The following is a 22,392-nucleotide window of genomic DNA, read 5'->3' as shown; positions in this document are numbered from 1 at the left end:
TCCTTTAGATTTTAATCTTTTTGGACTTGAGGAATTATTACACAAAAAGATCGAGCGCTTGTTTTGTTCGGCTCGTTAAAAGTACCGAAGATTCATCCCTTTTGTATTGTTTTATACTTTTTCGGACTCAAGGGATTATATGACGAAAAAGGATTATTGGAGTTTTCTTTACGTCCCTTTTTCAGACTCTCTAAAATTGAAAAGGACCGAGTTATCCTTGTCGTTAAACTCGTTAAAACCGAATAGCGACAAACTTGTCCATAACAGACAAGAACGAGTTTCACTATCGCTAGGCTCGTTAAAATATAGCGATGGGTTTGCCCGAAGGGAAAATTATAGAACAAGCATATGTTATCCTCCTCAAGCTTGACAAAAATAAAGAGGTACTGGTCAGCAATGACTGGGGAAAAATTGGGAAGAAAACTTGAAAAACTTTATTGGTAGCAAGTCGCTCTTGAACATGACACTTTCACTCCGCATCCGAGTCGGGTTGGGTTGTTCCATTCATTGGTCACATCACCATGGTTCCGTCACACCATCCATATTTGGGGTTAATGCTACCAATCCATCATGTCAGTGTCGCCGATATGTTCAAGAGAAGTCGCTAAGAGAATTCACCTGTGTCTCACCCACTGCAATACATTCACGCTCCATTCTTTCATGACCGCCACCCTGAACCTTATATCACCAGATCGTTTTCACCTCCATTAAAATCATTTGCTCCGTTCCATGTCATTGATGTGGGATTCACTAAGGCCCTCCTATGACGGATCGCTTCTTGTCGACATTAGCTCATTATCCAAGAAGGCGATCTAGGAATAGCCCTTTCAGTACTTTGAAGCTTGCATGCCTCAATGGCAAGTTTCTCACTTCCAGCGACAGGTTTACATCAATGGCCTTCGACCGAAATATTTTGCATGGTGTTCGATGCCAAGTCCCTTATTCACACCACGTGATTTGTACGGTAGTACCTTAAGGGTCATCATCCTTATCGGTGATTCCTCTCGCGCCCGTTAACAGCTTACATCATTGGCTGGTAATCAGGCGATGTCTTTCCATGTTCGACTCCAGAACATCTCTCACATGGATCGACTTGTACTTGAGTAAAGATCGAACGGGATTGAAGACCCCGGATCTAGTTTCATCCATCCGGGCTGCGATATATATTCAGGAAAATAAAGACATCGAATGTACATCATTACTGCACAGATGATCATCCAACCTAAGGGATGATGGCTCTACCAGAATCATCAGTCTACACTCAGACGATTGTCTGTCTTATGTACGTGAAAATGAATTTATAAAGCTGAGCATGGGAATGCCCGCCTCAGCTAGATCATGAAAATATTTGTTGGCATTATGATGCATTTGTTGTACTTTATGGCAACCCACTCATAGAAGAACATCTCACTTATATACAATCAGATGAATCTACAGAAGAGATAAATAGAGAAAACAGGGCATATCGGAGCAAGATGGAGCCAAGAGCAGCCAAGAGGAGACAAGAGGAGCCATATATATGTATATGTCACATATATATGCCAAAGAAGAGGAGCATACATAGCTATCGGGAGCCTATCGGAGCAAGAGGAGCCTATCGGGAGCTTATCGGGAGCCATCGGGAGCCATCGGGAGCAACAGACAGAGTTATCGGGAGTTATCAGGCTTATAAAACCCATGTATGCATGCTTTAACACTATCGGGAGTTATCGGGCGATTAAAACCCATATATATGCATTCACAGCTATCGGAGCAACAATGCCAAAGGAATACACTATCGGAGGCCAAAAACCATGTATATATGTGTTTAACTCTACCAGAAGCGCAAATGGAGACTAAGGCGTGTACATATGCATTATACAACAAACAAAGGCATAAAGACTTATACATGTATGCATTTCCCCTTCGGCGGAAGAACACAGTTATATGGCATTTAACACTATTGAAGGGCAATCGGAGGCCAAAACATATATACATGGCAAACACTCTATCGGCGGAAAAGTTTCAGCATATCGGCGACATCGCTAATCGGTGGTTCAGCTATGTGCCACCACTGAAACCTTCGATTGCGATAATAACATGGACCCGATGGCATATCACAATTTGATTTAATGCTATATTGAATCTGCAGTAATCGCATATGTTATAAAGTCATACAGAGTTAAGAACGGCCCCTTTTCGATCACCGATAGCGATACATATATATTAACTTCTGTCTATTGTTATATCACATCCACAGTAATTGCGATGCATAAAGGGTTGTCAACCCCAAACCTCCGATTACGATATGTGTGCGGACCCGCTGCAGAATTATGTTATGATTGAATGCTATATCGCATCCGCCCATCGCAATAATACACCAAGGCATGACACTCTCCCGATCGCCGATTGCGATAAGCATGCGGACCCGAAAGGAATATAAAGCATGGTTAAATACCATATCGCATCCGATCCATCGGATCGGCCATCGGCCATTGGCGACTGTCAATTGCGATTACAAGGCGGACCCGATACAGGAATAGTTGCGGGTGAATTAAAATTGAAGTCCGCCTCTTAGTCTTTTGGACCGTTTTTCATCATTTACTCTGTTTTATCACTTAAGTCATCGATTAAGTGATCGGTCCAAGCTATTGAGCCCCAGGTTTTTGGATCCCCTGTATTGGTAATCTATGGTTCCGATTCATTGTTTTAACAAGAGCTTGACTATAAAAGGGGAAAGGAGATCTTTTGGCAAGACATCGGTGAACGTTGAAGATCTTAAGAAAGAACAGATCCGAGACACTTGCGATCGGTTGGGGAGTGATGGTTGAGATCTCATCGGCGCAGTCTGGGTATGCTTGAAGCCTGAAAATCATCTATTCGTAGGAGTGATACGGTGCGTACACCCGCAGAGCAAAATACTGTGCAGGGTTCTGGGTGCGCAATTGACGTTGGGTTACTGTTATTGAGTTCTGATAATAGCATGATTATATTTTAGCCTCTGTATTGATGGTTGACTAGATCTGGTGGATAACTATCATAATATCCTTTTATATATATATTGATCTGGTGCTTGGGTGATTCTGAAGATTTGTTGTATAAGGAAATTAGTTGATTCTCATGTACTTGATGATCATTTGATCTTCTTGGATCCATTCTGAAAATTAATGAAACGTGGTCCTTAAAAGAAGTAGGGGGTTGTAGCTCCCTTCCAGGAGAGACTAGAGAACGAGAGAGAGAGTTGTAGCTCTCTGCAGGTTGCAGCCTGCGTACTGGTAAAGGACTGCACCAGTACAAATTCATTGTAAAAGAAGTTCTATTTGAAAGAAGATAGAAACATATTGCAGCAGGTGGTTTTCACCCACATTGGGTTTCCACCTTATATCTGGTGTTCCTTTGTGTGACTATCTATTTTTCACTGTTCTTGTTCATTATTATATGGTACTGACATACAAGTTAATTATCAATATCGGAAGAATAATTTAAAGTATAAATCTGGATGGTTTATTGAAAAGAATTTAATAATACTGATTCACCCCCCCTCTCAGTATTATTTCCAACAATTGGTATCAGAGCAGGTCCTTCAGAGAAGCTTGATCGCTTGAAGGGAGATCGTTCATCATGAGCAACTATGAGAGGGAAGCATCAATCAGGCCACCGATTTTTGATGGGACAAACTTCATATATTGGAAGGTAAGAGTTACTGCCTATCTTCAATCTCTTGGTACAGAAGTCTGGGATATCATAGATACAGGGTACACTTTTCCTTCAGCAACTCCTGCAGATCCGGCTGAGAAGAAGAAATATGAAACAAATGCTAAGGCAGTCAATACTCTGTTGGGATGTCTACCGCAATCAGAATTTGTTAAAGTTATGCAATATAAATCCGCAAAAGAAATATGGGACAAGATTGTTCTGAGCTATGAAGGAGATGATCAGGTAAAATGAGCAAAACTTCAAACCCTTAGAATTCAGTATGAAAATCTCAGAATGTACAATGATGAAAGTGTGGCTAACTATTTTCTTCGTGTAGATGAGATTGTTAATTGTATGAAAAATTTGGGTGAAGAAGTAAAAGAGGCTGTTGTGGTTGAAAAAGTTCTAAGATCTTTGTCCCCTAGGTTTGAATCTAAAGTTTCTGCAATAGAAGAAAAAGAGAATCTTCAAAACCTTAAAATGTCACAACTGCATGGAATTCTAACTGCTTATGAAATGAGGAAAAGAGGACCATCAGACAGGAGATAAGCTGCCTTCAAGGCTTCTAGCAAAGAAGACTTCTATGAGTCAGGACACATATCAGAAGAAGAAGAAGAATCAAATTTTGTCAAAAATCTTCAACGGGGTGCTGGATGATTTCGAGGTAAGTTACCTTTCAAATGCTTTGCTTGTGGAAGAGTGGGTCACTATGCTGCCAAATGTCCTCATAAAGAAAAGAATGACAAGGGTAAGGAACCTGTTAGATGGAACAAGAAACATAATGTAAATAAGAAAAGCTATTACACTCATGAAGATAGTGATGGACTTTCAAATAGTGACGAAGATGAACGAGGTAATGACTATAAACTTTTAATGGCTTTTGAAGATGATGACTACATGGATGTTATAGATGAAGAAGGTTTTTATGAAGAAATGTCTAATCTCAAAATTTGCTTAGAAGAGAAAAATGTGATTATTGAATCTCTGCAATGTCAACTAGCTGAAAGGGAAAAACATCTTGAAAAAATGGAATGTGAAATTGTTGGTCTTAGAAAAGAGATTGAGAAAACAAAAGCTCTTAATCTTAAATTTGTTAAAGGATCTGAAACTATGGATGAGATCATCAATGTGCAGCGTTCTCCACTAATCAAGACAGGTCTGGGATATAATGGAGAAGCATCTCAAGCATCCACCTCCAAAAGTTATCTTGATGCAGCAAGGAGGAGCGAGCAAAGGCCTAATAGAAATCATCAGGTAAATCAGGGACAGTTTACCTCAAGAACGAACAAAGACTATCAAGAAAATCAGGGGCAAGCTACCTTAAGGACAAACAGAAGCTACAACCAGCCACAGGTAAAATCTTCCCAATTTGCCTCAAGAATGGATGTCAGTAGAAACTACAATCGATTGGATGATAGATTTGATAATCGCAGGAGTTTCTTCAATGGCCAATGTTTCTCTTGCCATAACTTTGGTCACAAAGCAACTCAATGTGTTGCCTATAAGACAATCATGACTAGAGAAGCTCAAAAACAAAGAAGTATGTCTGGAATCACGAAGAGGACCTATAACAACTTTTCCGCCCTTGAAAGTGAAATTGAATGTTCTATTTGTAATAACTTTGGTCATGAAGATTCTGAATGCAGGAGCAGGTTTTGGCAGACAAAGGAACAAGCCTCAAGTACTAGAACATGGAGAATAAAGGAACCAAAACCAGAAAGATGTGGGATAGCTTTTTATGCAGAAGGACAAGAAAATTTATGGTATATTGACAGCGGATGTTCGAAGCATATGACAGGTGATAAAGAAAAACTTGAATCATATACTGCTCTAGAAAAGGGAAAGAAGGTTTCTTTTGTAAATGATACCCCTGCGGCCATAAAAGGAAAAGGCACTGCTCAGTTGAAAGAAAAGGTCAAGGCTGGAAATGTTTTGTATGTTGATGGCTTGAAGCATAATCTACTAAGTGTCAGTTAGATGTGCGATCAAGGAATAGAGGTAATATTTCGATCAAATGGATGTAGTGTTCGTGATCTTGATACAGAAAAAACAGTGATCAAAGGCAGAAGAACTCCAAATAATCTATACATATTTGAAGAAGGACAAAAACAATGCTATTTGAGCAAGGATGATGAACACTGGTTATGGCACCGGAGATTGGGGCATCTAAGCTTTTCACAAATAAGGAAAGCATGCAAATACCAGGCAGTTTGTGGTCTTCCGGATATCAAAATTCCAGACAACACCATATGCAAATCATGTCAGTTTGGTAAGCAAACCAGACTAACTTCCCTGAGAAGGAAGGATCAGCCAGCAAGTCCCTTGAACTAGTCCATACAAATGTATGTGGCCCTTTCAGGACAAGGTCACCTCGAGGAGAAGAATACTTCATATTATTCATTGACGACTTCTCCAGGATGGTTTGGTTGGGACTTATGAAACACAAGGATGAAGCATTCGAAAAATTCAAATCTTTCAAAGCCTTGGCTGAAAACGAATCAGATTACAAAATTAAGTGCCTCAGGTCTGACAGAGGAGGGGAGTTTACCTCAAATGAATTTTTCGATTTCTGTGAAGAACATGGAATAAGAAGGGAATTCTCTACAGCTAGGACTCCTCAGCAAAATGGAGTGGTGGAAAGGATGAACAAAACAGTTCAACAAATGGCCCGTGCTATGCTTGATGAGTCTGGAACTCCCGCAACCTTCTGGGGTGAAGCTGCATTTGCTGCGGTTGTTATTCTCATCAAAACAAATGTCCGAGTAAACAGCACTCAAACTCCGCATGAGCTCTGATACGGTGAGACTCCTTCGGTAAAGCATTTTAAAATTTTTGGGAGCAAATGCTATATTAAGAATACTGATGAACAGCTTGGAAAACTTGAACCTAGAGCAAATGAAGGCATTCTCCTTGGTTACTCTCCCCACAACAAAGCATATAAGTGTTACAATAAAAGACTTGGAAGAATTGTTGACAGCATTGACGTAGTGGTTGATGAAAAAGGATACATCCCTAGGCAAGTAAATCATGAAAATATCGAAGAGAATGAAGACTACTCTCCAAATCAGACAAATTATGAAGAAGAACCTCAAGAGGCACCAAAGGAACAGATTAGGATAGAAGAGAAGACTCCATCCAGGTACGTTCAGAAGAATCATCCAGAATCTTAGATTTTGGGGCAGAAAGAAGCAGGCGTACAAACAAGAAGAACAATTGCAAAAGCCTCAAGCTATTTGGCATCGCTCTCCTCCACTGAACCACAAAATGTAAGAGAGGCATGCAAAGATGAATGCTGGGTCAAGGCAATGGATGAAGAACTTGAGCAGATCGAAAAGAACAACACTTGGGAGTTGGTTCCTAGACCAAAAGATAAGAATGTCATAGGGACAAAATGGATCTTCAAAAATAAGTTGAATGAAAGTGGGGAAGTAATTAGAAACAAGGCCAGACTTGTGTGTAAAGGGTATGCTCAACAAGAAGGAATAGATTTTGAAGAAACTTTTGCTCCTGTTGCAAGACTTGAGGCCATCTGAATGTTCCTTGCTCTCTCAAGCTTTCAAAAGTTCAAAGTATTTCAAATGGATGTGAAATCAACTTTTTTGAATGGAGACTTAGAAGAAGAAGTATACATTGAGCAGCCAGATGGTTTCATTCTTGGGAATGATCCAAATCTTGTATGCAGACTGAAAAAGGCTCTCTATGGTCTTAAACAGGCTCCAAGGGCTTGGTACTACCGTTTGGACAAATACCTTCATCAACAAGGTTTTTCAAAAGGATCAGCAGATAGCAATTTGTATATAAAAATTGAAAATGACAAATTGCTAATACTTGTTGTGTATGTAGATGATATTATCTTTGGCAGCAATGAAGAAGCTATGAGTCAAAGCTTTGCCTTGGTGATGCAGAAAGAATTCGAAATGTCCTTGCTTGGAGAACTGACATACTTTCTTGGATTACAAATCCAACAAAATGAAGGTGGTATCTTCTTATCTCAAACCAAGTACCTCAAGCAGATTCTGAAGAAGTATGGCATGGAAGATTCGAAACCAGTATGTACCCCTATGGTTACAAGATGCAGTCTTAGTGCGAATGATGAATCAGCAGCAGTTCATCAACCAACCTACAGATCTATGATTGGAAGTCTACTTTATTTGACAGGTACCCGACCAGACATCATGCATGCAGTGGGAATAGTTGGAAGATTTCAGGCAAATCCAAAGGAAACTCATCTTCAGGCAGTGAAGAGAATTTTCAAGTATCTTCAAGGAACTCAAAACTATGGCTTATGGTATCCTAGAGACACAGATCTCACACTTCATGCTTACACAGATGCAGATTGGGCCGGAAGTGTGGATGACAGGAAAAGCACAAGCGGTGGTGCTTTCTTTATGGGTTCCAGATTAGTATCTTGGTTCAACAAGAAACAGAGTTCGATTGCTTTATCTACAACTGAGGCAGAATATGTGGCTGTTGCATCTTGTTGCACTCAACTTCTTTGGATGATGCAAACCTTGCAGGATTTTCAAATCACTTGTACACCACCTATCTCCATCTTCTGTGATAATACAAGTGCAATCAGCATTTCAAAGAACCCATTCATGCATTCAAAGACCAAGCACATACCGATCAAGTATCATTTTCTCAGGGAACAAGTGCTTGAACAAAAGGTCAAGTTGGAGTATGTTCCTTCTAAGGAACAAGTTGCTGATATACTCACCAAACCATTGCCCAGGGAGACCTTTGAATACCTCAGGCAAAATCTGGGGGTTGTTGATGCATCATCTTGTTGTTAAATCTCATCTGTTTCAGAGATTGTTGGTTGTACGCGAGGTTCATATGGGGTATACGCGTACAGGTTCAGGGGGAGCATATATAATGCATTGTTGGCATTATGGTAGTGCAGAAGGAGTAATATGTCTCTATCTCTTTCATGATCCGGTTTATAGTCAGGAGGAGCAGGTTCTCAGGGGGAGATATAGTCAGGAGGAGCAGGTTCTCAAGTATGGACAACCGAATGTATATCAAGGAAAGAGTATGTCTTGATCCGCCCTTTGCCCTTGATGTCAAAGGGGGAGAGTGATTTTGGTGTTGGTGTTGTTGCCATCAAGTCCAAAGGGGGAGATTGTTGGCATTATGATGCATGTGTTGTACTTGATGGCAACCCACTCATAGAAGAACATCTCACTTATATACAATCAGATGAATCTACAGAAGAGATAAACAGAGAAAACAGGGCATATCGGAGCAAGATGGAGCCAAGAGGAGCCAAGAGGAGCCATATATATGTATATGTCACATATATATGCCAAAGAAGAGGAGCATACACAGCTATTGGGAGCCTAGCGGAGCAAGAGGAGCCTATCGGGAGCTTATCGGGAGCCATCGAGAGCCATCGAGAGCAACAAACAGAGTTATCGGGAGCGCAGACAGAGTTATCGGGAGTTATCGGGCTTATAAAACCCATGTATGCATGCTTTAACACTATCGGGAGTTATCGGGCGATTAAAACCCATATATATGCATTCACAGCTATCGGAGCAACAATGCCAAAGGAATACACTATCGGAGGCCAAAAACCATGCATATATGTGTTTAACTCTACCGGAAGCGCAAATGGAGACTAAGGCGTGTACATATGCATTATACAACAAACAAAGGCAGAAAGACTTATACATGTATGCATTTCCCCTTCGGCGGAAAAACACAGTTATATGGCATTTAACACTATCGGAGGGCAATCGGAGGCCAAAACATATATACATGGCAAACACTCTATCGGCGGAAAAGTTTCGGCATATCGGCAACATCGCTAATCGGTGGTTCAGCTATGTGCCACCACTGAAACCTCCGATTGCGATAATAACGTGGACCCGATGGCATATCACAATTTGATTTAATGTTATATCGCATCCGCGGTAATCGCATATGTTATAAAGTCATACAGTGTTAAGAACGGCCCCTTTGCGATCACCGATAGCGATACATATATATTAACTTCTGTCTATTGTTATATCGCATCCGCAGTAATTGCGATGTATAAAGGGTTGTCAACCCCAAACCTCCGATTGCGATATGTGTGCGGACCCGCTGCAGAATTATGTTATGATTGAATGCTATATCGCATCCGCCCATCGCAACAATACACAAAGGCATGACACTCTCCCGATCGCCGATTGCGATAAGCATGCAGACCCGATAGGAATATAAAGCATGGTTAAATACCATATCGCATCCGATCCGTCGGATCAGCCATCGGCCATTGGCGACTGCCGATTGCGATTACAAGGAGGACCCGATATAGGAATAGTTGCGGGTGAATTAAAATTGAAGTCCGCCTCTTAGTCTTTTGGACCGTTTTTCATCATTTTCTCTGTTTTATCACTTAAGTCATCGATTAAGTGATCGGTCCAAGCTATTGAGCCCCAGGTTTTTGGATCCCCTGTATTGGTAATCTACGGTTCCGATTCATTGTTTTAACAAGAGCTTGACTATAAAAGGGGAAAGGAGATCTTTTGGCAAGACATCGGTGAACGTTGAAGATCTTAAGAAAGAACAGATCCGAGACACTTGCGATTGGTTGGGGAGTGATGGTTGAGATCTCATCGGTGCAGTTTGGGTATGCTTGAAGCCTGAAAATCATCTATTCGCAGGAGTGATACGGTGCGTACACCCACAGAGCAGAAGACTGTGCAGGGTTCTGGGTGCGCAATTGATGTTGGGTTACTGTTATTGAGTTCTGATAACAACATGATTATATTTTAGCCTCTGTATTGATGGTTGACTAGATCTGGTGGATAACTATCATAATATCCTTTTATATATATATTGATCTGGTGCTTGGGTGATTCTGAAGATTTGTTGTATAAGGAAATTAGTTGATTCTCATGTACTTGATGATCATTTGATCTTCTTGGATCCAGTCTGAAAATTAATGAAACGTGGTCCTTAAAAGAAGTAGGGGGTTGTAGCTCCCTTCCAGGAGAGACTGGAGAACGAGAGAGAGAGTTGTAGCTCTCTGCAGGTTGCAGCCTGCGTACTGGTAAAGGACTGCACCAGTACAAATTCATTGTAAAAGAAGTTCTATTTGAAAGAAGATAGAGACATATTGCAGCAGGTGGTTTTCACCCACATTGGGTTTCCACCTTATATCTGGTGTTCCTTTGTGTGACTATCTGTTTTTCACTGTTCTTGTTCATTATTATATGGTACTGACATACAAGTTAATTATCAATATCGGAAGAATAATTTAAAGTATAAATCTGGATGGTTTATTGAAAAGAATTTAATAATACTGATTCACCCCCCGCTCTCGGTATTATTTCCAACAATATTATGAAGATAATGTATTGTATTGTATCTTATTACAGGTCACCTTCCAGCTTGAAAGAACTTCAGATCCTCATGATAAAGCATTTCACCCGACATCAACAAATTAACGACCTCATGCTTTAGGGGGCGACTGTTATAGACATTTTTGGGCACTGCAACCCCAATCATAAATGTCCATAAACCAAGGGATCTTAAGTCCCTAAAAGTGTTGTTCCGACCCCTAAAAGAACAAGGTCAACTGATTACATCTTCTCCCAGAAGTTTTCCATGAAAAATTGCTCAGAACTGGTCAAAACTGGACCATCTCACCTGCGCCATGGTCAAAGTGCGCTGCATCCCACCTAAATACTCATGGGAGGTGCGATGCATCTTGGAAAGCCCTTCTATGGGGTGCGATGGGCGAGAGTGGACAGATGGCAGGGTCAATCTACAAGGTGGAGGAGCAAGGAATCTTCTAGAAACTTCTCTTGTGACACTTGCCTCTCTGCATTCGCCCAGGGATGAGTAAGAGATCATCAATCTCCAAGTGGATTCAAGAACTATCAGAGAGAGGACACTAATCAAATCTCAAAAGCTGACTCACCCCCCTTGAAAACATCTATATATGGATCCCTCATCCCAGAGATCCAGTGGCTGGAATTTTGTATCTTGTAAGGAAGTGCTGCTGGTTTCTTGGTGCAATATCATAGTGTTGGGTGATCTAAGCTTTTCATGAGGTGAAGAAGGGCTTTCTTGCTGAGAGGATGATGTTGGGTCAGAACAATTGGTTGTAATCCTCTTTGCTCTTTCTTGATTATCAATAAAGCTATTCAAGTTTTCCTCCACATTTTTGTATGATTGATGATATATGCATTTGTGTGGTCAATATATATCTGGTCATATATTGTTTATGATAATAGATCTATGTTTTTGGATAGTGTTATTCTGCTTTGATTCTACAGGTGCCCTTTGAAGCTGGGTAGACAAGGAAGCGAGTGGCAAAGATCTACCAGAAGAGAGAGGAATCAAGCAAGGAACCAAGCGCAAGACAGAGGTTGGTCTCCTTTATTCCCCTCTTATCTATTTCTCATAAAGGAAAACGAAAGTAGTTTTAGTTTGTTTGTTTCTAAGGTAGCTACCAGCCTTAGTGGGACTAGCAGCTCTGCATAGACACTAGTTTTCCCAATAACAGCTTGGAGGGCAGAGGAGAAGGTATATGAGAAGTCTATTTGTCTATGAGCATCAGTGAGGGATTGTACTCAGAGTTGGCTAGCTGTGAGAGCTAAGGCTTTGTGTAATCCCGATATATTTCCACTTGTATGATAATATAGATAGCGGGGTTTTTAGCTGAGGCTTTCCCCAGAGTATTCTTTGTATTTCATGTGCATTGATTCTTCTTTTGGTTATATGTGTTCAACTTGATCTTGCTCAAATCTATTAAGCTTCCGCAAGTTTGATTGTAGAAGTAGATTAAAGTAATTTGCTTTAGTTATATTGCATTATCAGGTTAATCTATAGTTAAAATTTCTACATGGTATCGGAGAAAAGGTTATCAGAGTTGTGAACAGTATACTGAGGAGAGAATTCTAAGTTTGAAGTTTAGGGTTGCAGGTACAAAATCGAATTCTTATCATACTTCAAGGTTGGCCAATGGCATTCAATGGCGTGAGACTCAAGTATGCCTTGGATGGTAGCTCGAATTACATAGCATGGAAAGATCGCATGGAGGTTGTATTAGAAGACAACGACTTGGAGGAATTCATTGATCAAGAAATCCAAAATCCAACCTCAACTAATGCACAAGAGTTGGCTGAATGGAAGAAGTGGAAGAAGTGTGTGGCGAAGGCGAGATGGATCATCCTGGAGGGAGTTCGAGACCATATTGTCTCGAGTCTCCATGGGAAGGATACTCCATTTTCAATGTGGAAGACATTGAAGGATCTTTACCAGAGCAATAGCGACCAGAGGAAATTGGCGCTCAAGGATAAACTTCGAAGAATCAAGATGGAGAAGGGCGATACTATTTCCACATATCTAAATAAGCTCACCACCTGTAGAGATGAGCTTAGTAGTGTGGGAATAATTACTGCTGATGATGATATGGTGAGCCTCACTCTCCTCGACCTTCTAAAGAGTTGGAATAGCTATCAGGACTCTGTGAATGGAAGGGAGAAACTGTCGGATTGGGAACGACTGTGGTCGGATATGATGCAGGAGCAGACCAGGAGGAGCACACGAGATGGTTCTTCATCAAAGAATGGTGATGAAGAAAATATGGCCTTAGCAAGTAAGGCAAGGAAAGGGAAGGGGAAGGCTTCCCATTCCAAATCGAATTCTTCTCATGGAGGGAAGAAGGTTGACAAGTCTAAAGTAAGATGCTTTAATTGTCACAAGATGGGACATTATGCGACTAATTGCCCATTGAAGAAGTCCAAGAAGGGATCCTCAAAAGGATCGGAAGGTGAGGCATTAGCCTCTCAGTTCGAAATGGACTTTACCCTCATCACATGCATGGTGTCATCGATGGTGGGTTATGTTTGGTATCTTGATAGTGGAGCCTCATTCCACATGACCGGCGATAAAAGTTTATTCAGTGCCTTGGAGGAGAAAGACCTCAAGATGCACATAGAGATGGGTGACGATGGAAAGTATAGTGTTTCAGGAGTGGGCATGGTTGCTTTTCAAAGGGAGCATGGAGCTCCTCTCACCTTGACAGATGTGAAGTGTGTGCCTGGACTGAAGAAGAACTTGGTATCGGTCGCGATGTTGGAGGACAAATGCTACGATGTTAGCTTCAGTAAAGGAAAGGCGTTCCTAAGACACATAGCCACGAGTCAGACAAAGAGGATTGGTATTCGGGTGAAGAATCTCTATAAACTAGAGGTAGATGATTGTGCAACATTGAGTTCAAAAGCAGAATTGGTGCAAAGCCAAGACATTGGTGAGTTATGGCACAGGCAGTTGGGCCATTTGCATCATGGGTCCTTGAAGATAATGCAACAAATATATACAGGACTTCCCAAAGGTAAACTTGAGCAAGTTGACACATGCAAAGGTTGTACCTTGGGAAAGTACGCCAAGTCTTCCTTTCATGATCGAGACAGTCGAGCATAAGCGATCTTAGAGCGAGTTCATACTGATTTGTGTGAACCATTCTCGACGGCATCCACAACGAAGCAAAGGTATTATGTGATTTTCATTGATGATTGTTCTCGTAAATGCTGGATTTATTTCATGCAGAAAGACTAAACCTTCTCAAAGTTTTGTGAGTTCAAAGCTTTGGTCGAGAAAGAATCAGGGAAGAAGATCAAGGCCTTGAGAAGCGACAACGGTGGAGAATATGTCTCTCAAGAGTTTAAGGACTTCTATGCAGTGGAAAGAATTAAACGAGAGTTGACGACACCTCATAACCCACAACAGAATGGGGTGGCCGAGAGGAAGAACATAACTATTGTAGGGACAACACGGGAAATGTTGCATGACCAAGGCCTACCACTTCATTTCTGGACTGAGGCATGCAACATAGCTGTCTATTTGTAGAATAGAAGCCCGCATCGCATACTTGAGATGAAGACACCAGAGCAAGCTTTCTCTGTTAAGAGACCAGATGTGGGTCACTTCAGGATCTTTGGCTCATTGGTATATTTCCATGTGACAAAGGATGCATGGAAGAAGCTTGAGCTGACAACTGAGTTGGGGATATTTGTGGGGTACACTGATACACCCCACAACTATTGGGTGTATTTTGCTACCAGTCGGAGGACAATGGTTCGCAGAGATCTCAAGTTTGATGAGCAGAAGGCCATGCCAGTTTCCCTTGAGAGGGAGCTCCAACTACAGGCTGTGGAGGAACTGTTGGTTCCTAAGGAGGAGGAGCCTCAGACTAATACAGAGTAGTCGCATGTAGAGGATCCAAGAGTGGAGACACCCACTCAAGCAGAGTCTTCTAGAGATGGACGGAAGCGCACAAGAGAAGTTCACAGATTGTTGTTGGATGCGAGAGAGAATGTGGGAGAACCATATTCTCAGTGCAGACTGAGGAGGTCACCTGAGAGGTACACTAGATACATGGCCCTTATTGGGGAATGTATTGAGACCGAGCCATCTTCCTTTGAGGAAGCAGTGCAACAGCCGATTTGGGTTTATGCTATGGTGGAGGAGTATGACTCCATAGTTCGTAACAGTGTTTGGGATGTGGTTCCAAGATCGGAGAACAAGTCAGTTGTGAGTTCTCGTTGGCTTTACAAGGTAAAGCAAGCTGCTGATGGTAGTGTGGAGAAACATAAGGCAAGATTTGTTGCCCGTGGTTTCTCATAGGCCGAGGGGATCGACTATGATGAGACTTTTGCTCTTGTAGCAAGGTACTCATCTATCAGATCGATGTTGGCACTATCAACACATATGGATTTGAAGATCCATCAGATGGATGTGAAGACTGCATTCCTCAATGGCAAGATTGAGGAAGAGGTGTACATATAGCAGCTAGAAGGTTTTGAGACCTTCGATCATGAGTCGCATGTGTGTCGACTCAAGATAGCTTTGTACAGGTTGAAGCAAGCACCTCGTGCTTGGTACACCAGGATCGACAACTATGCGAACCTGTACCAGATCATGGTGAAAGGTATGCAATTGATCATTGTACTTTATGTTGATGATCTCATATTGACAGGTGATGATCAGTTGATCATGTCTTGCAAGGAGGACCTTGCAAGAGAATTCGAGATGAAATACATGGGTCTCATGCACTACTTCCCTGGCATGGAAGTATGGCAGAAGGATGGGGAGTTGTTTGTGTCTCAGGGCAAGTATGCCAATGAGATACTCAGGAGATTCCACATGGAGAAGTGCAAGCCCATGCAGACTCCTCTAACAAGTAATTGGAGGAAGGAGGATGCTACTTCAGGAGAAGTAGTAGAGGCTACTGTGTACAGGCAGCTTATGGGTTCACTGATGTACTTAGTGAACACATGATCAGATTTGTGCTATGCGGTGAACTAGCTGAGTCAAGTGATGGTTCAACCTACCAAGATGTTTTGGAAGGCGACAAAACATGTATTAAGATACCTCAGAGGCACATCTTAGTATGGATTATGGTACAGACAGATAGAGGGAGTGAAGCTACAGGGCTTCACTGATGTAGATTGGACAGGGAGTCCATCAGATTGAAAGAGCACATCAGGAGGAATTTTCAACCTTAGGTCAGTTGCAGTTTTTTGGTATAGCAGGAAACAGAGGTCGGTTGCACTCAGCTCGGTAGAGGCTGAATACATGGCTGCAAGTTAGGCAACATGTGAGGCCATCTGGATGTGGAAAATTCTCGTTGGTTTGTTTGATCAGAGGATCGATCCAACTGTGATCTATTGCGATAATCAGAGTTGTTCCAACTCTCTGAGAATCTAGTATTTCATGATAGGTCCAAGCACATCGAATCCGGTATCATCATCTCAGAGATCGTGTGGCGAAGAGGATCACGTTGTTGCAGTATATTTCGACCGAGGAGCAAGATACTGACATTTTGACAAAGGCATTGTCAAAGTGTAAGTTCGAGTTCCATAGAGACAGGATCGGGGTGGCAGATAATCCCTTTCTTGTTGAGAGGGAGTGTTGAAATGTGGCAACAAGAATATTCCAATTTTAATTTATCCTTGAATTAAAATTCAAATTTAGTCTCATCAGCTGCTTGAAAAATAATTAATTAATTCATCTTGAGTTAATTAGTTGGAGAAATTCAAGCTAGAAGTCTTTGTGAAGTCATGCAATAGTTATCCCTTAAATTAAGGAGATTATTCCTTAATTAAGGAGATAAAGATGAGTTATATTTGAGTTGTAATTAGTTAGCTCAGTTTATTGAGTTAAGTCCAGTTAAATTAGTTCCAAACTATTTAAGGAACTAATTGTGAGTTCAGTTAGTTAATGCATGCATGCATCCAACTAGTGTACTCCACATAACTGAAGATTCTCTCATAAGTAACTCATGCATGTCTATTCAAAGAAAGACCCAGTGGAGATTAAAGACAGGGACAATGTACTATCAATTGCATGAGTTTTCCTATAAACAAAACTCATCCATGCAAAAGGAATTCATTCCTTGAGATTTGCGCAGTTTTACAGGGTGTGAGATCAGTGTGAGTGATCGATGTTATACTTGGTAACAGCTGGATCACCCAGGAGAAACAACACAAGGAAATAGGAGCTTTGAGGGCAGAGGAGAAGGCATATGAGTAGTCTATTTGTCTGTGAGCATCAGTGAGGGATTGTACTAAGAGCTGGCTAGCTGTGAGAGCTAAGGCTTTGTGTAATCCTGATATATTTCCACTTGTATGATAATACAGATAGCGGGGTTTTTAGCTGAGGCTTTCCCCAGAGTATTCTTTTGTGTTTCATGTGCATTGATTCTTCTTCTGGTTATATGTGTTTAGTTTGATCTTGCTCAAATCTATTAAGCTTCCACAAATTTGATTGTAGAAGTAGATTAAAGTATTATACTTTAGTTATATTGCATTATTAAGTTAATCTACAGTCAGAATTTCTACACCCCCTCCATCATCGTCATCATGTGTTTTCTCGGATTATCCATAACCATACTCTAGGTTTTATCGGCTTACCCTAAACCATGCCCAGGGTTTTTTCTGGTGACCCTAAACCATTCCTACAAGAGTCCCTGTTCACTCTCACACATGGTTTTTGGCATACCACAAACCGACACTATAAAGTGGTTTCCGAGTTACCACAAACTTGCACTTCCAAAGTGGTTTATGGCTGACCACAAACCTACGCTTAAAAGTGGTCTTAAGATTACCATAAACTTCATGGGGGTACTACACTTGCCTTACAAGGCTTACAACACAACTTTAGGTACAAATCTTTGAAGGACCACTACAAAACATCATAGACTTGCTTACTAATACACGTGACAAAAATACAATATCATCATTAGTCTAATCCACAAACTCACACAAACTTCAACATAGATGCCCATCATCCTTTAATATGTGACGATTTCTCATGTCCTGGACGAGGCCTCTTGTAGATCGCTGTTGCATGAGGGTGTTGCTCTGACACCAAAAAAGATTTTCTAAATGCATTCCAAAATTGTCTTCACATGGAAATAATAATACAATATAAATACATCAGGCTATGTCTCGAGATAAATAATCTATCTTGGACATACAATCTCTTGGTTGAGTGAGTATCTCAACCACACACCAATCTAGGAAGCTAACTAGTTGGAGAGAATCTCTCAACCAACTAGACCTCAACAAACTCCTAACTAAGATGAACAAACTCATTCTAGAACTGATGAGCACATCGAAGACAAGTAGAAATTAAATTTTCAAGTAAAAAAGCAGTGACATACCACCAAGTGGCTCTTGTTGGATTATAAATAGAGCAATTAATATTCTACAAAAATATATTTCATGAGCAAATAATTAACTAAACATAATAATAATAAGCAATAATAATTGCCATTGGTTAAGCAATTATAAGAAACAACCATTATTATTATAGAGAGACATAGAAAAGTTCTAACAATACATACTACACAAACAACAAACCATTGTCATAATGATTACATTAATTACTAATGATTACATTTATTGTATCACAACATATGCATTCAAACAAACTTGCCACATGGATATGTCATATTTTGATGATTAAACATGCCTTCTAATTTGAGTTTGTGGTTTTCATATGATGAAACCATTTTTAATTTAACTAGATAGAATTTCACATCAACAATGAAGCATTCTAATTTAAATATGTGTTTTTATTATTAATTTACTTGTGTTTTTATTATTAATTTACTTGTGTTTTGCTATATATATATGTTTTTTTTTGAATTGATACTTTTTGGATGTAGGCATTTCATAAAAACATCTTATAAGTTTCTTATTCTAAGTGACAACTTTGTGATTGATTGCCTTTTGTTTTGTTGTTTTATATGATTGATTGCCTTTTGTTTTGTTTCTTTACATATGAAAGAGTTGAGTTTCGATAGACACAACAACACAATAATTTTGTGCAAATGATTTGGATGCTTTCTAAATCTAGAAAGCACTAGGATGATTAAGGGATTATAATTTAGCGTGTAAAGAAACTTGATTGATGAAGACCAAGGCAAATCGAAATGATTTTGGTCCACAAAGGAGACGGATTGGAGTGTATAAAGTACAATGGTTACTTGACTTAAAACTTTATTAAAATAGTCGTCTACAAATGAGATTTGACTTGGCCTCCAAAGGAAACTCGACTTAGATCTTCACATGTGGGAAGTGGGGGTGTCTGTAAAAATGTCATGAATGGCCAATCCTATATAAAGGTTTTCACTCCGGAAAGTCCCTCACGGAAACGGCAATGGGCGAATTCGTCTTCGGCGGCGCATTCAGAGTCGAGTCCAGCACTCCGCACAGTCCCGCCCGGAAACGCCAATCGGGTCTTCGGCGGCGGGCGCATTCAGTGTCTCGTCTGAAACAGGACGACGTGCGAGGTGCGATTATGAATAGGCAAAACCCTTTCATAGTTCCAACCTGTTATTCATATTTTATAAGAAGAGTTTGCGCGTATGATGTTTAATGTATTTTCTATCTTCATTATCAATTTCCAAGTTTTAATGAGCTCCGTTCACACCGTTTTGCAAACCAGTTGGCTGCAACTTATTTGGGAATCTAGTCACTGAAACCAGTTTATCGCACGGCATCTCTGGATCTACTCACCACAAAATTTTCAGTGGTAAGTATCTGGTTACAACACAATATTAGAGGCACCACTACATGCAAGAGTCATTCATACCATGTACATTTGTGGCTCCGTGTGGCCTGTTTTGACTTAAATGGAAACGTTGCAGGAAAGGATTTGGAATTCGTACTGGTTCAAAGCCTTATATAGCAACTTTCATGGCAGACAACAAACCAGGATCTCCACATTCTGTGGAGCAGGTCTTTTCCTTGTACCTAATGCTCTTTCAATACTATTCATTGCAGAGTGCACACAGAGACGCTTGTACATGTAAACATGCATATTTAAGATACTGTTTAAACCCGGATGCCCATGTGAAGATACTGTTTAAACCCTGAATCATGGTTTGGGAGATTTACATTGTCCATTGATTGTATTCGACATGTCACACACAGACACACAGATACCAACTGTAATAGTTACATTGCCCATTGTTTGTATTCGACATGTCACACGCACATACCAACTGTAATATCCTAGGGAAATTTTTGCCCTAGGGTTACTTGGATAACTAGCGTTTCCCACAGAAATTTTTTTACTTATTCAGTACAACAACAGCTCATTCAATAGTACAGCATAACAATAAACATTACGATTCACAACAGGTAGCACTGCTCATTTAACAACATGTAATCAATATTCCAACCAACACAGTATATTAATTCAGCCAATTAGCAGTTCCAGTATAAGTTCCAAGTTCAACCAGTTAAATATGCCTTAACAAATGAACCAAGCTCTGTTACAGGGTCCGGTTTCTTCAGAGAGGCTCGGGTCTGTTACATAATATAGATACTCATCCGAGTGGCCTCAGGAAGGGCTCGGTTGCCTTCGATCTGCCTCAGGGAACCAATCCGAGCTCCGTTACAGGGGTCGAATGTCCTGAGCAAGACTCGACTACAGGAGGAATGACCTCCGTTCAGGACCAGCAAGATTCTGATTAAGTTAGGGAGATTGTCCTTAGCAAGACTCGACTACAGGAGGAATGACCTCCGTTCAGGACCAGCAAGATTCGGATTAAGTTAGGGAGATTGTCCTTAGCAAGACTCGACTTCAGGAGGAATGACCTCCGTTCAGGACCAGCAAGATTCGGATTAAGTTAGGGAGATTATCTCGCCTCTGTCTCAGAATGTTTTAACATCAATCCAGCCATAAAATCCCGTCCTCTTTCAGGAAGATTGTCCCTTATCTGCCCAACACAGGCTCGTATAGCCCTCCAAGTAATTCAATACTTGGGTCAGAATTTCCCCACAAAAGATTTCGCTGCTCCTTCAGATAGATAATTCCCTGTTCGCCAGAACAGAACAGAAAATACTCAATCTACAGACCATACCAGAATAGTACAATAACCTGTGCCAGAACAAGGGAAAGCTGATTAGGTAGGGTGAGATGACTGTTGAAATATATAACTAGGTTTCGTCTTCATAATGACATATGTAATCATGATTATTTTATGTATTTATTGTAAAGAGAAAAATAAAATTATTATTGTTATTCTTGAGAGATGGGTTTTATGCTCAAGGTTATTTGATTTATAGGTCAAGCATCTATTGAGTGCTTCTAGCACTTGTCATTAAGTCAATTGAGTCATTGTCATGTATGGAAGACCCTTTTAGGCATATTATATATTGTAAAGAAAAAATTATTTGAGTGAAAGACCCTCCAAGACCTTGTCATATTGCTACAACAAGTTGGCCTTCAAAAGATGATGAGTCGGCCTATTAGGGCACTCAAAGAAGCCTATAAATAGGAGCACTCAGCCTCATTCAAAGGATAATCAATCAAGGAACAAGAAGTTCGATCAAAGGAAGGAAAAGTGACCTAAAGCCAGCGAAGAAAGAGAAGACTTCAAGGAAGGAGAATCCGAATTTTTAAGGACTGTTTTTAGGGCTGAAACTCCTCACAAGTGCGAAAAAAAAGAAGCCTGGGTATCATTTAATGCAGCAGAGACCGAAATATTGCAGTCACAATAGGAGGCCGAGAACAAGTGAAAGAGGAACTATCTTGCAAGCCGAGTTGCTGGAGAAGAAGCCACTGTCCAAGCGAAGGAGAAAAGAGAAGAAAAACACCATCTTTGTCTCACACGTGCCAACTAGGGTTTCTGCAGTGAAGGCCGAAGACCTCAGTTTTGAAGCAGCTAGCTGAAATTTTGAGGAAAATCCGAAATCTGGAGTGTTGCAGCAAGTTTGACCAGCATTGACTTTGTGAAAGAAGAGCTGATCAAAGAAGTGGTTTGACTTGGTCTTGGAGGGGTCTTGGTGAAGGGTCATAGGTTTTGGAATTCGTCATTTGAAGTTCTATAAGAAGAGAAGGGTTCTTGTGGGTTTTCCTCTCAAGAGGAGAGGTTTTGACCCTGGCTGATAGCCTATATCTTGTGCCCTCTTGTCTCATTGTTCTTTCATAGTTTGTAGCTATTTAATGATGAAAACATAATAATAATCAAATTAAAGAAGAAATATAATTAAATTAAAATACATCACAAGCAGTTATCAAATCAAGAAAATCACCCTAATCTAGCTGCCTTATATTTTTCAACATTCACCTCCACAGAAACTAGTCAAAAGAGAAAAGGGGTTTAAAACTCTGGGAGCCGACAAATTGATCCAATCCAATGATGATAATGTGATTCCAACTCTCTATTTATGGTTTTCCTTCATGGGCTTCCACATTTGC

General features: G+C 40.5%; 1 protein-coding gene across 3 annotated transcripts in view; it reads left to right on the top strand.

Annotated features, from left to right (window-relative positions):
• Positions 1-19,205: 19,205 nt before the first annotated feature.
• Positions 19,206-22,392, top strand: part of LOC149171933 (3-hydroxyisobutyryl-CoA hydrolase-like protein 5) — a 69,165-nt gene continuing 65,978 nt past the window's right edge. Inside the window, exons 1-3 of one of the 3 annotated variants that reach the window (XM_089424155.1) lie at positions 19,206-19,474; positions 19,630-19,716; positions 19,832-19,922. In XM_089424155.1, the coding sequence (XP_089280281.1) occupies positions 19,881-19,922 (42 nt within the window). In that variant the 5' untranslated portion in view covers positions 19,206-19,474; positions 19,630-19,716; positions 19,832-19,880. The remainder of the gene's footprint in view (positions 19,475-19,629; positions 19,717-19,831; positions 19,923-22,392) is intronic. The other 2 variants (XM_089424154.1, XM_089424156.1) reach the window with 2 other exon arrangements.

The sequence above is a fragment of the Pinus tabuliformis genome, chromosome 4_2 (genome assembly GCF_031772625.1).
Source record: "Pinus tabuliformis cultivar Carrire ecotype Pingquan chromosome 4_2, CPIR1, whole genome shotgun sequence".
Classification (NCBI taxonomy): Eukaryota; Viridiplantae; Streptophyta; class Pinopsida; order Pinales; family Pinaceae; genus Pinus; species Pinus tabuliformis.
This window is presented reverse-complemented; position numbering and strand designations above follow the sequence as displayed.